The sequence below is a fragment of the Neolamprologus brichardi genome, chromosome 22 (assembly GCF_056152115.1).
Source record: "Neolamprologus brichardi isolate AB-2024 chromosome 22, ASM5615211v1, whole genome shotgun sequence".
In the NCBI taxonomy this organism is placed as follows: Eukaryota; Metazoa; Chordata; class Actinopteri; order Cichliformes; family Cichlidae; genus Neolamprologus; species Neolamprologus brichardi.
The window spans coordinates 8,137,130-8,151,940 of record NC_142124.1 but is presented as its reverse complement, the minus strand read 5'-3'; the positions used below and the strand labels follow the sequence as shown (position 1 = coordinate 8,151,940).

The window sequence follows — 14,811 nt, the reverse complement described above, 5'->3', positions numbered from 1 at the left end:
CTCTGATGGGCTGCTTCTGAGCCCTGTGCTGCATGTGTAACACCCCTGATTTACCTATTATTAAAATTATATACCTTATTTAATTTGGAACCTAATCTAAGAAGTAAAACTACAGAACAAAAAGTCAGAAGTGCAATGTAACATCGTACTCTTCCTGGTGGCCGGTTTTGGTCTTCCACTCCAGCAGGTGGCACTTCGCTTCGAGCAGCCCGCGAAGGAAGAGAGGAGCGGGTGTGATCAAGATAGAAATCCATCTGATGAATCTAACTTCTTAGAGTTACACTAAAGGGGAGGAAAGAAAACCGAGATCAACTGAAGACTCAGGTGGGTTTAAACCACCTGTAAAACCTCCAGCTGATGGCAAGAAGACAGCGTTATGCGTGATTTTAACATGCCTGGAGAGTTTGTGCGTAAACGTGCGCCCCAAGCTCTCTTCCCATCCTATCCTCACCCTCATCTTCCTCGGATCTGAGCAGCAGCAACAGCAGCCGCGGCGGTCCATCCTTCAGACCGGCTGAAAATGGCTCCACTCCGGAGGAGCTCCACTCTGCGACTGACGGGGTTATTGTGCCTTTTATTTCTCGTTTTCTTCTCTCGTGGCTTCGCGAGTCATGATGTTGTTTCAGAAAAATCATCCGGAACGATACAAGAGGATTCCCGTAGCCAGGCAAACTCCACGGCTCATGAAAAGACTTTCCCCGTCCTCTCCTTCAACTACGAACATGTTAGGACGCCCTTTGAGATCTCTCTGTGGATCCTCCTGGCCCTGTTCATGAAACTTGGTGAGTGTCGCTCTAACGAAGCAACGCAACATGAATAAGTACGTCCTTCTAAGCTGACTTCTCAGGCAGCTTTCAGAAATTATTTAAAGTCCAAGTTTATTTTGTTGTTTATTTGTGCAAGTTCTATTGAAGATGCAAATATAAAGGTGCAGAATGCTCCGATACAAACAAGCTGACCGATTTCCAAAGCGGGAAGCCTCAGAGCTGCAGGTCTGCACCAATGAAGACGAGCATCACCTTTTAGGGTTCCACTGTCTTCACATTCTTTAAAGTTTCAGTCATTTATTTACATTCTTTTATATCTGTTTATTTTCTTTGTGTTGAAAGTGATTCAAGAAGTTTGTCCTTGATGATGTTGTGTGTCCTTTTCCTGACCCGAGTGCTGTAAATGTCCTGTAGTGGTACTCCACAGATGAGTTGTGCTGGAGAGCCTTCCTGTCCTGAGTGGTGTAGTTTCCATACCACACCACACTGTGATGGAGTTTGTCAGGATACTCTCCACTGTGCATATGTAAAACTTGCTGAGAAGTTTGGAGGTTAATCCAAATTTTCTCAGCTTCCTTAGGAAAAAGAGTCGTTGTTGAGCCTTCTTCATGATCTGCCGTGTGTTATGGGTCCAGGTGAGATCCTCACTAATGTGGGTGCCGATGAATTTGACAATCTTCACCTTCTCCACCTGAATCCCGTTGATGTATAGTGGAGCCTGCTGGTCTCTCCTCATCCTCGGGTCAATAGTAGGTCACATCTGGCCTTTTTGTAGCCCTCTGCGTCACCAGAGGTAAATGCAATGGAGCGTGCATGTAGCATGGAACGTACCTCACAGTTCAACCATGGCTTCTGATTTGGATATGTTTCATAGCACTTGGTGGGGACAATATTGTCGATGCATGTGCTGATGTAGCTGGTGACCACTGATGCATATTCCTCTAAATCCACAGAACTGTCCTCTGTCATGGGAGCGGTCTTAAACACCCCAGTTTGTAGCACCAAAGCAGTCCTGAAGCGACGAATTAGTCTCTTCACTCCAAACTTTAGTAATTTTACTTACTCACGGGGCTCGTTTGAGGAGCTGCCTGTATGCTGGATAGAGGAACACAGAAATGTGGTCGGACTGTCCAAAATGTGGGCGAGGCATTGCCTTGTATGCGCCCCTTACATTGCTGTAGACGTGGTCCAGGATGTTGTTATTCCTTGTTGGAAAGCTCACGTATTGATGGAAAACACAGAAAACACGCAGTAAGCTCGTGTTAATCCATCATAAACAACTGCAAAGCGAAAAACTGTTTCAGTATAAACGACAGCTGCTTTCGTTAAAGAGGACATATTCTACTCATCTTCTATATCATTTTATTATTGGACTCTATTAGAGTAGCTTTGCATGATTCACGGGTCAAAACAAGCCGTGTCTCCCTTCATGCTCAGTTTAAACCAGCTTCTTCTGATTTCTCTCTCTGAGGAAGGGTTTGGACACCAGGTGGGTTTGGCTGACCTCATCACTTGAACCTTAATATGAGCATCCACCACAGGGTCAGTGTATATATATGATGGAATAATGCAGAAAAACACAAGTCAGCTTTACTGTCTGGTAGTTGCACAAAATAAAGCTTAAAAATGCTTTGCATTTAACATTATTTTATTTAATCACTGAATCTTTTAATTATTTTGTAATATTTAAATGCTAATTCTTTGCAAGTTAAACATAATAAAATGTTTGTTATTGTCTTTGTAACAGTGAAAACCTAAAAACTGTTGAGTTTGCTGTTACAGAAGCTTAAAAAAACGTAAAAATGCTCATATGTGAAGCTACTAAAAGCTGTTAAATGACTCATTGTTTATCTAAACTGTTAGCAACTGTGTATTTGTCTTTGGAGTTTTTGTTGTTTGTAGCCAGCACTTTGTAGCAAGCAGAAATTTCAGGAACCTGACAGTTGTTACTTTTGAAATTCATCGGCAGAAATAACAAAACATTCAAATGAGCTAAAAGAAGCGTTGACATTCAGTCTCCCCGACATGTGACCGCGGTCCAGGCTGCTGTAAAGAACGTTTATGCAGTCACTGGTTTTGCTTGAAGCCTCCCTCGCCCCCACATCCCCTCCCTGACTCTGCACACTGAGATCTTTGTTATCAAGCAGTGCATTAGGACAGGAAGACGGACAGGCCCTCGGTCACAACAGCTGGACAAACAGATAAGACGCTAAAGAACCTCGCTGTCCCCGCTCAGCCAATGGAAACCCACAGGAGAGACTGAGAAAGCCAATCAGAGTCGCCGCAAAACACCACATGTTTTAGACATTTAACATGGTGGATAATATAGCAGCAGAATGGATCTTTTTCTGTGTTGAAAATGTCCTAAGAAAGAGCTACAGTAGTTGCAGGGAGGCCTGCAGCATCACCGAGCAGAAGAACAATTTGTACACTCACTGCTTGTGTTCAGCTTTGTTTTTTAAAAATCTTAAAGTAGATAACTTACAGGTTTTATAAATCAAAAGCAGACACAAACAGAAACTGATACACATTTTATGGTATTAAATGGATTTATTTATTTATGCTTTAAAAAGCCAACAAAATATACTAAAATGGTAATAACAGAGTCACTGGGTTGCCAGATTGTGAGAAAATCATCCACCGGGATTATTATTTTGTTTTGTTTTCTTCTTAGTTATCTGCATCTGGACCATTAGCTGCAACAGCGGAACATCTGTCTTTAATAAATGTCTAAAATATCCCCATAATAACAATAATAATAATAATAATATTAAATAACTTAATTCTCCAATAAAATTCAACATAGTCTCCCGCATTAAAATTTGCAGCAATTTAGAGCTAAACTGACATATGAATGATATAATTAGTAAAATAGGGAGTCCAAAGTAGGAGGGGTCCAGCTGTGTCAAACCTGAAGGCTATTTGAAGAGTTTGAGTACAACAAATCTCCACAGAGATCCCTTTCATAGGTCTGAATCCAGCGTTTGCTTTGGAAACAGGAAATAATGTTCTGTCCAGCTTTGTCCTAAAATAACTGAAGCACTCTGTGTATAATTGTGTGCAGTGGGAATATCCTTTACTATCATGTTCTCACAGAGACATTTCTAAGCTCGAGTGACTCTGAACTCTGACATCATGACGGCATTTTTAACCAGAGATCTGCCGCTCACTGGATATTTTCTCTTTTTCTGTCCGTTCTCTGTAAACCCTGGAGATCACAGCCTCACTTAAACCTCCTTTCCTCCCCTTTCCAACGCTTCAGTGTATTTAGCCATCTCCACATGCATAAATACATTGAGTTGCTACCATGTGATTGGCTGAATGAATCAGTGGGCTGATTGTATTATTGAGAAGCTGAATCTAATAAAGTGGCCAGTGAGTGCAGGTCCCATTTAACCCTAATGATACTTTCTCCCATGATCCTTCAGGGAGAAAGTCAAATTGTTAATTCAGATTGGTAATCGGTTCAGTTTGATCTCTCAGGCTCTCCCAGGTGCTTTCTATCCAAGTTTCTTCTAAGCCAGCATTTATGAGCCATATATAATGTTTTGATAAATGGTTTATTCATATATTTGTCAACCATTATGAAACCCTTTAAGTGGAGGCCGGTGCATGAAACGATAAATTTGTTCTTCAGGAAACTGTGCTTTCAAATGTGTTCACCTGACATGTTTCAAAGGTGCAACACATGGAGACGAGTGCATGTCTGCTCTTAAGCTTTTAGCTAAAATGTGATTTACATGTTTTCATGCACAAAAAAATCAAAAAATTAAAAGGAGGGCGGTGAGTGTGTGTCTGTGTCAGTGTACATGAGATTTGCGTGTGTGTGTGTGTGTATCCCGTGTTCAACTTGAGAGTGTTCTTTCACCCGGTTAATCAAAAGTCAACAGCTGATGCACGTGACCTTGAAGGAGCAGAGCACAGTCCTCTTATCAAGGAGAATTGTCTGGCCAGTCTTGGCTTTGGGTATCCGCATGAAGGAGATGGTTGTTTGGGTTCAAACGAACAACTGCATTCCAGTTTCGCAGTTGGTCTAAATGTCCGTCGCTGGTCATCAGGTCTCTCAATTCCCATTCTTATCAATATTGCATTCAATAAACACAGTCTGAGTACTCACGGCTTGCCCGTCGTCAATCATGTCAGCCAGCCTTGTGGGGTTTTGAACAGCTGTAACCACTTTCTTTGTTCTTCGATAAGCCAGGTCCAGTCAGCCAGAACTCTGTTATCATTGTTCCGAATAGGCAAATCTTGTTCAATGCCCTCCATCAACAGTTGCGAATGACCATCCAGTATCCGGCAGCAAACGTCTCTGCAGGACAATCGGACTCTCCCGAGCCCAGGCTTCTCGTTTAGAATAGGGTGTCGTGTTTTTTAGGAACCAGTTGATCAAATCCATAATTCTTTAGAAACAAGCCTTAATTGATTGATTGATAATACTTTATTTATCCCAAGGGAAAGCATCAACTGAAAGTGATGTCGATGGGCTCTAGACTTCATGCAGGCATTGACTGCTAATTATTTTCAGTATTAAGAACATTCGACATATTGAAAAGTAATTTAGTCGTGTCAAAAATCATATTTTAACAACAAAACAGAGAAGAGTGGACAACTCCACATTTCAAACGTTCAGTCCAAGGAGTCTTTGGTATTTTTTCTTAATGATTGTACTAAATTTGCTTATGGTGTGTCTGCAGGATTTCACATCATCCCCACTGTGTCTCACATCGTGCCGGAGAGTTGTCTGCTAATCTTTGTTGGCCTGCTGGTGGGTGGCATCATCAAAGCGACTGGAGAACAACCCCCCGTCCTTGACTCCAATCTGTTCTTCCTGTACCTGCTGCCTCCTATCATCCTGGATGCGGGCTACTTCCTGCCCATGCGCCCCTTCACTGAGAACATTGGCACCATCCTGATGTTTGCAGTGGTGGGGACACTGTGGAACGTCTTTTTCATCGGTGGGATGATGTATGCTGTCTGTCAGATTGATGCGGCCAAGCTGGGTCACGTGGACCTGCTGTCCTGCCTGCTGTTTGGCTCCATCATCTCGGCCGTGGACCCCGTGTCCGTCCTGGCCGTGTTCGAGGAGATCCACATTAATGAGCTGCTGCACATCCTCGTGTTCGGGGAGTCGCTCCTCAATGATGCCGTCACTGTGGTGAGCAACGTTCGCATTCTCAAATAGTAAATATATTATAATTAAACTCATTCTTTTTAATGTGAATTAATTACTTTTCTATAAAATGTTAAAATATAGTAAAAAACAAACAAACTTTGAGGTGTTGTTATATCCAGTTAACACTAAAAATAGTCAATAGATACAGAAAAGTAGTGAAAGAAAAATAAAGACTGAGCAGGAAATCTCTCAATTTAGGAGGAAAGGAAATTTTTTTTATGTATAAATTTTCACTTGAGAAAGTTTCTGAACTATAAATTTTCTGCTGAAATAAATAATGAAATTATCAAGATAAAATCAATTTTTTAGGTCCATGAAACAATCATGAACAAAAGCAAACACAAACACTCCTGTTTCTGCTCCAGGTCCTGTATCACTTGTTTAAGGAATTTGCTCACGAGCAGGCGATTACCGTGACCGGCGCCGTCCTCGGTGTCATCTCTTTCTTCGTGGTTTCCCTGGGAGGTGTCATGGTGGGCGTGATCTACGGCATCGTGGGAGCTTTTACGTCCCGCTTCACCTCATACTCGCGCGTCATCGAGCCGCTGTTCGTCTTCCTCTACAGCTACATGGCTTACCTCTCAGCGGAGATCTTTCACCTGTCGGGGATCATGTCGTAAGTAGACGAGCCCTCGGTCTCTGAGCTTTATGATAAAAAGGTTTGAGTCTCAAACTCACAAAAACTCTGTATCAGATATAATACACTAGTGTTAATATTTCCTAATGAGAAAGTGAAAACATTTTTGCAAATTTATTAAAAATGTAACTAAATTAAATGTATCTTAATTAAAATCTCTCCCCTTATATTGTAAACTTGATAAAACATTAATTATCAAACTATTTTTTTATATTTATTTAACAAATATCAGTTAGCAGTTAGGTAAAAATGTCATTTTTATTTATTACAAAACATACCAGCCATTAACAGCATAGTCACATATTTGCACTAATAACTGGGAATTTACCCACAAACCAGGGGCTGCTGGGAAGTGGTGTTAACCTTAGACTGTGTATAAAGAAGGATAATATAACAGTTCCCCTGGATTTAAGTCGAATTATTTCAACTGTGGGTTATAGCCCTGTTGTTCTCATCAAATCAAATTTGTGGCACCGTGGGTGGATATTTGATACTGAGATCCTGTCGCCTATGCTGTTCTTGACACTAAGCCAACAGAACCACCCAGCTGTCTGTTTTCTTGACTACATGTGCAGCTTAAAGATGGTGGCCCTTTTACTCGTCTATGTCTGGTGGCTTTGATGCGAAAGGAAAAGAAGACGCTTTATCCTTCTTTATATTAGGGCTGCCACAAACGATTATTTTGATAGTGGACTAGTCACCGATTATTTTTGCGATTAGTCGACTAATCAGATCATGCATCCATTGGACATAAAACGTACAGCTTATTGCACCAGCATGCATCTGCTCTTATATAACTATTATTAGCTTACAGCTTTAAGTGTTTTAGATATGTGCTAACTAAAAATAAAGACAAGATGATAGTTTATTAAATTTTAATGAAATTTGCAGATTGTTTCAGTGAAGTTTAATAAACTCCTTGCTATCTAAAATATAACAGGACACCGGAGTATATTCTCAAGCATCTCACACTTCTGATAATCAGCTGTCTGCTTGACGTTTATTCAGCTGTATAAAAACTATAACTTTAATCTCAGCCAAACCGATTTACTCAGGAACAAATAAAATACAAAAAAAAGCCGAACAATAACATTTTAAAGTTATCTAAGTGACTTATATATGTTTAACCTGAGTAGCGAAAGATGGCGGTGGGTTTGAAAAGGATTTGCCGGGAGTCCGGTGTTCTCACCGGCTCTAGTGAGCCATGCCCCCGCCTAGCTATCGAGCTAGTGGGTAACAGACGTCTCTGAAAACGTCGGAGCGCTTTTGAAAATATGTGGTGTCTTGATAAACTGAGCAGACATTTGAGGTTTACACAGCTATATTCTCGCTTGAAAATATGTTAAACGTTTATTTTGTGACCCAGAAAGAATAATAACAGTAATATTAAAATTAACTAGCTGCCGCCATTGTTGGAAACTGCGCTGGGCTGCGCTATGAATTCTGGGACACAGCTTCTTCTTCTTCGGGGTTTAACGGCAGCTGGCATCCTTGTACATGCAGTGCTGCCATCTTCTGTTTCAATCCGTTATTACACTCTTAAATCCTACTACTTATTCCTGCGTCTTTTGGGATCTTACAAAGCTTCAAACGACGCGTCGACTATTAAATCAGTCGTCGACGATTTTGATAGTCGACGTAATCGTGACTAGTCGACTAATCGTGGCAGCCCTACTTTATATACAGTTTGTGTCAATAAAACCACGACAGACTCTAGGCTTTTGTCTTGGTTACAGTGGCACAGCTGAAATCATACATTAAATAATCCAATAATCCTAACTTTAGAGAAACCTCTATCAAACCTCATCATGTTGACTGCTTCTTTCCTTCTTTTCCTTGCCAAACAGTTTGATTGCTTGTGGCGTGATTATGCGGCCATATGTTGAGGCCAACATCTCCCACAAGTCTTACACTACCGTCAAATACTTCCTGAAGATGTGGAGCAGTGTGAGCGACACACTCATCTTCATTTTCCTCGGGGTTTCCACAGTGGCTGGTCCTCACACCTGGAACTGGATCTTTGTCATCTTCACGGTGATCTTCTGTCTGGTCTCCAGAGTGCTGGGTCAGTACAATAAAACACAATAAACCAGGAAGTTCTCTGTTTCTTGCCTATTAGTAACACAATAAACATTGTATAGTAATATATGCTAATCTGAAAGTGCAGCGAAAGCGGAGCAGCTTGTCTAGCACGCTGGTTTCCCATCAGTTTCCTGTAAAATACCAGTGGTTTATCCACAATATGCAGACATCTAGAAAAGGCTGTTGCCTTCACCATTTGACGAGTTATACTCTATGTTAATGGGACCCAGAGGCTCCCATGTAATTGAAATGCAGTACAGATTACAGCGTGATCTAAACCAAGCAAGGTCAGTTCTGCTTCATGACAGAGCGCTGTTAGAGATGCAGGGAAAGAGGTTGCTTTGGTTTTAGTTGATGTTGCTTTTTAGATTTCACTGGTCAAGCGCTGCCTGCCTTGCTTACTCTGACCTGGTTTAATCAGGTCTACAGTCATGAGCAAAGGGTTTTGGCAGTGGTCCTAATGTTTATTTTTATTTAAATTATTCTTCTTTATGTTTTTCATGATATAGTGGAGAACAATCACAAGCATTTAATAAGTTCCAAACTTTTTTATAGGTGAGTAAATCAAAGTTTAGTTTTGGCAGTGCTTCCACAGCCTTTGGCCATGACTGTAAAACAGGGGTCCCCAATCCCAGTCCACGAGGGCCGGTGTCCCTGCAGGTTTTAGATCTCACCCTGGGTCAACACTCCTGAATCACATGATTAAGTCATTACCAAGCCTCTGGAGAACTTTAAGACATGTTGAAAAGGTAATTTATCCATTCAAATCAGCTGTGATGGATCAATGACACATCTAAAACCTGCAGGGACACCGGCCCTCGTGGACTGGGATTGGGGACCCCTGCTGTAAAACTTCACCCTTTCATTCAAGTAGGGTCTCTTCTGGCTCAAAAGAAATAACATGAAGAGACCAAAACACTAACTTTGAGGCTTTAACACTCAAATCAGTGGGTGGTGGCTTTGATCGCTACTGTTTTTTAGCCATGATGGCATTGCTGCCTGAGCAAAACAGAATCTTGCTCCTCTACTTTTTTCCTCGTGGGGAAAATTCAATGGTGAAATTCAATAACCAGTTCAGTGTAGAGACCCAATAAAGGGAAACTGATGATCATATTGATAATGAATTCATGACATGAATTAATCAATTCTTGTTTTTTTCTGTGTGTTTCAGGAGTCATCGGGCTCACAGCCTTCATCAATAAATTCCGTATTGTGAAGCTGACCAAAAAGGACCAGTTCATTATTGCCTACGGTGGCCTGCGAGGTGCCATAGCCTTCTCACTGGGGTTCCTGCTGAAGAATAATAAAATCAAGAACTTGTTCCTCACTGCCATCATCACCGTCGTCTTCTTCACTGTCTTCGTGCAGGTGGGAATAACACGAGTACTTGGGATTTAGGCGTATGACAAAAACAACATGGCAAAGGAAAAGGCTTGCATGTGAGGCTGGACGTGTATCAGTTGTCTCTTTTATGTTTAATGTTTTTCCCGCACACATTTTTTCCTCTTGACTGGCCTCTAGTTGTAAGTTGCTGTGGCTTCCACCCGGCTGTATCAACATCAGTAATTATAGTAATCAGTATTTTTATTGGGTATTGTTATGTGAGTGTGTTTATATGTCTAAAATAAATGTGCAGTATGTTTTTTAAAACTTAATTTCTCTTTTTTTCTTCAGGGGATGACGATCAGGCCCCTGGTGGAGCTCCTAGCTGTGAAGAAAAAGAAAGAGAGCAAAGAATCAATTAATGAGGAGATCCACACACAGGTGACAATTTCATTCACTTCATGTAAAAGAAAACACATCAGTCCTTGTTAATATACGAGAGGAATGGGGCTACAGATCAAACAGTGTATAAGACGTATAAATAACACCCTCTGTAAACTAATTTTGCCATCAGTTCCTGGATCATCTCCTCACAGGAATTGAAGACATCTGTGGTCATTATGGGCATCATCATTGGAAGGACAAGTATGTATTTTCTTTCTTAATGTATCCTCTCTGTCACCTCCATCTTTGTAGTTCAGAAGAAGCCCTCAAGTTGTTATGCAGCCATGTGAAAAAGAAATGTTTCACTGGTCTTTGTGCAGTCCCGTAAAAAACATGAAGATGACTCAGTAGATTGTAGATCAACAAGTAACTCTAACTGCCAAAACCTCTGCTTTGAAGGAAGTGCTCAAACTTCAAGCACATCTGATTAAACAGTAAGGGTGCACTTAGTTTTTCTCAGGACTGCAAAGTCAGATTACTGTATCCCCCTTTTACAAAACAGAAAAAATAACTTTCTCTTCTGTATACAGGCTGAATCGCTTCAATAAGACCTATGTGAAGAGATGGCTGATCGCAGGAGAACGCTCCACCGAGCCTCAGCTCATCTCCTTTTACAATAAGATGGAGCTGAAACAGGCGATGATGATGGTGGAGAGCGGGAGCGCCGCCAAGCCGCCCACGATTGTGTCGACCGTCTCCATCCGGTAAATGTCAGAAGCAAGTCCTGCAAGAACTGCTTTCTGTGCAGATATTCCCCAAAAACAGCATTGAAGTGAATTACTGAGTAACCCGGACATACCGGTATTTTTTGGGTGAACTAACCCTTAATCCAAATTGATTTTGTGGAGGATGGAGGTCTTTTTGTTCCCCAGCATAAAGCTAAGGTTAAAAAACACATCTCAGGAAGTTTTTTTTTATTATAAGTAAAGTTATCAATTCTTCCCCTCAGCGGATACACTTTGTGCTTGTTTTCTGTGTTAGGCACATTAAAATCTAACTGAATGGCTTTTAAAAGTATAAGCTGTGAGTAATATCACACTAATGCAGGTTCTGGACTTTAAATTTGTTCACTGTTTCCAAACAGAAACGTTCAGCCCAAAAGTTCGCCCAAACCGAGCCGAGCCATCTCAAAGAGTCGTGAGGAGGAGATCAGAAGAGTCCTGCGAGCCAACCTGCAGAAAACCCGACAGAGGGTGAGGAAGACATCGACGGCTTGTTCAAAATGGATTGGACTAATCTGAATGTTTGCATGCATGTTCACGAGTTGCAAACAAGGCCCATCCTTTTTAAAATAAATGTGCATTTAATACTTTCTTCCTCCTCTGCAGCTTCGCTCGTACAGCAGATATGAGCTGCTAAACGACGCGCTCGAGGACGATATAAGCGAGGCTCGCTTCAGGAAGCAGAAGGAGATGGAGAGAAGGGTGAGTTTAAACAACTCTAAACTCTAAAGCTGTCGACTTAAACAAATTAGAAACATTAGAACATTTCAGATCTGTCCAACCTTTTGTGCATCTAGTTTGAAGCTTTATTTTTTTGTTCCCTGAGTACCACGTTTTTAATGTCAAAGAGTTAAAATCAGAAAACTCGCAGAGTTAAAAAGGTCATTTGGGCTAATAAAAAATACATATTTACAGAAATGTGTGAAGATTTTAGGCAGTAAAAGTAAAATGAGGATACTTTCAGATACATTTATTTTTTTATCAAATAGAGTACCAGATGCAAGCTTTCCTTTAAAGATACTCGATGGATGTGTCTTGATGCAATCTAAGTAATACAGATAATGAAATCTCAGGAAGTTCATCTGTTCATGTGGACGCAGAGTTTTAGGAGGGAGAAATGTTTCAGACTGAAGTCCCTGATATGAGTGACAAATATTTCTTCCTCCTAGAACTCTGCGTCCAGATGAACAGAATCAAGTTGTTACAAAGAAACAACATTAAATATGAAGGAGAAGTGTAAAAACTCCTCAGCTGGCAGAGCTGAAGGCAGAGAGGAGACACAGAGACAGCCAGTGGGGGAAAAACTATTTTTGTCAATGTCAGTTTTATTTTACAGCACATTTAAAACAATAAGGGAGGTTTTAACCAGCTCCAAAGGAAAGCTCGGCAGTGACCAAACATTATTCAAATAGAATTTTTTATCTTTTCCAGCCAATTTTGTAAATTGTGGTTTTATTTAATCATAACTGGTACTTCTTTTTTTTTTTTTTTTATCAAATGCTCAAATGCACAGCCAAACCCTGCAGAAAGGGATCTTTGCATTGAGAGAAACTTCAGAGAGCTTCTTTAAAATGTCCTGGTGCTGAGTTTAAAAGTGATTGAACCTCTTCAAAGTGTAACAAAGGTGTTTAACAGACGGTCAGAGGACTCTCCATCCGGCACCAGAATCATTTCAGGACCCATTAGATCCCTCCATCCTTGTGTTTTCCTGTGGATAAGAATCAATACTAAAGTGCTTTGTTCCGTTGTTGGGTGTGACTTCCTGTAAAGTCCTTCTTTAAACTCTGTTATGCTTCTCTTACAGATGAGCCACTACCTCACGGTCCCTGCAAAGCGCCAGGAGACGCCCCCTGTGAGAAAAGTATTTTTTCAACCAGGTCAGTCTAAGAGCCAGTTTAAAGCACGGTTTTAAAATGCTTTATGAGAATGAAAATAATGTTCAGGCCTTTAAAGTCACTCATTGTTTTGAGTTTTGTGCTGCTGGATTCTTTTGGAGCATTTGAGCGGCTGTGTCCTGCTGTGGGGTGCAGACCTGGAAGTCTGTGCATCAATACAATACTTTTCTTTTCCACACGGGATATGTCCTGTTCAATGATGCAAATATTTTGCATTAAACAGAATGAGTCTTATGGGGATCGATAAAAGGATACCTTTTGTCTTCCACTGTGTCTGCCCTGGATCTATTCTAATCATATTATCTTGTGTTGGGTTTCATATTTAGCTACAAGAATGGTTTAGGATTTTAAAATGGAATAACCAGATTATTATAAACATTTACACCTAGAGGAAAATTAGATTAAGTGGATGAGGTTGCACATTTTTAATAACTGTACAAATGTGCGATATTTACCTGTGATTTCTGTTTAATTCTGTTTAATAATGAAGTTATTTTTCCAAAATTAATTTAAATAATATTTCCACCCACATCAGTAAAAGCCTAAAAGTGTCCATAAATAATATTTTAACATTTTCATTAATAGTAAATATTAATAAGTGTGTCATTTATAAATAGAAGCAAAGAACGGTATAAACTATTAAAAGTAAAAATCTTTTTTTTGTTATTTTCACTGCAATAATTTTTCTTTTGAATCCTTTCCTATCCTAAAACAATAATTTCTATGTGTAAGTGAATATGCATGCTCTAAATTATTTTAAAGTATAACTGGTGCTGGTGTTCCTAATTAACCAAATCTAAAGGTGTTAAACTGTTAATGAGCCCCTGCCTTTATTCTCCAGAGCACAAAGTGTACACCTACGATGACAGCGAGAGTCCCCGAGGCCGGGCTTCTCCCAGCTGTGCTGATGATGTCAGCGAGCTGGATGAGACCCCTGAGAAGCCCGATCAGAGCAGCACGCCGAGGGCCAACAGGGACGCCGAGCTGAAGCCAAAAGAGCAGGACGACCAGGGGGATCAGCTGAAAGTATCACGCTGCCTCAGTGACCCCGGTCCAAACCCGGAGGATGATGAGGACAGCACCTTCCTGCCATGAGTGAAGCACGTTTTACAGGAGAGGCCTGAAGACAAGAGAGCTTTAGCAAAGCTTGATATTTATCATTTAAATTGTTGTATGTTTGTGATGTAGGATTATGCAATCTTCGTTCCATACGTTCATAACACGTTTTTTTTATCATGCAACATGCAGAATTGCCAAAGCGTGCTGCAGAGGACATTTCTTATTTGAAGTTTTTATACCCGCCTGAAGTTTCAGCATTTTGAATTTTAACATGCGCCTCAAGCCAAAGCATTTGTTTCAATGAGCTTGAAGCACCAGGCGGGTGGAGTCTCCTGCCCTGAAAGCACAGATAAGAAACATAATGAGGTAAAGCCCGGCTGATAAACGCTGTTGGCTGCCAGTGTTTGTCTGTCTGTGGTATTTATCACAGACTGAAACATCTAAACAACCTTTAGATGGGTTGCCATGACGTTTTGTTCATCTATGGTGCCCAGAGGATGAATCCTCACAACTTAAAGACGTCATAGACTCCTCTGGCACCACCATGAGGTTGACTTTTTTTATTATAGTTGTTTTAACTAAAATATCTCTTCAGCTATTGGATGGATTACCATGAAGTAATGACAGGGGAACTAGAGCTCACATTTTTCCTATATCGACTTCCCTTCATGGGCTCCCTGTTGAATCCAGAACTGGATTTAAAATAGAG

The 14,811-nt window shown here is 40.7% G+C and overlaps 1 protein-coding gene across 1 annotated transcript; it reads left to right on the top strand.

Moving 5' to 3' along the window:
- Positions 1 to 229: 229 nt before the first annotated feature.
- On the top strand, positions 230 to 14,811 carry slc9a1b (solute carrier family 9 member A1b). The gene is made up of 12 exons (XM_087835283.1): positions 230 to 782; positions 5,462 to 5,922; positions 6,306 to 6,556; positions 8,425 to 8,642; positions 9,831 to 10,027; positions 10,334 to 10,423; positions 10,557 to 10,627; positions 10,957 to 11,130; positions 11,511 to 11,619; positions 11,755 to 11,850; positions 12,953 to 13,025; positions 13,885 to 14,811. Exons 1-12 carry the CDS (start codon positions 521 to 523, stop codon positions 14,136 to 14,138), a joined length of 2,256 nt encoding a protein of 751 aa, XP_087691409.1. The 5' UTR covers positions 230 to 520; the 3' UTR covers positions 14,139 to 14,811.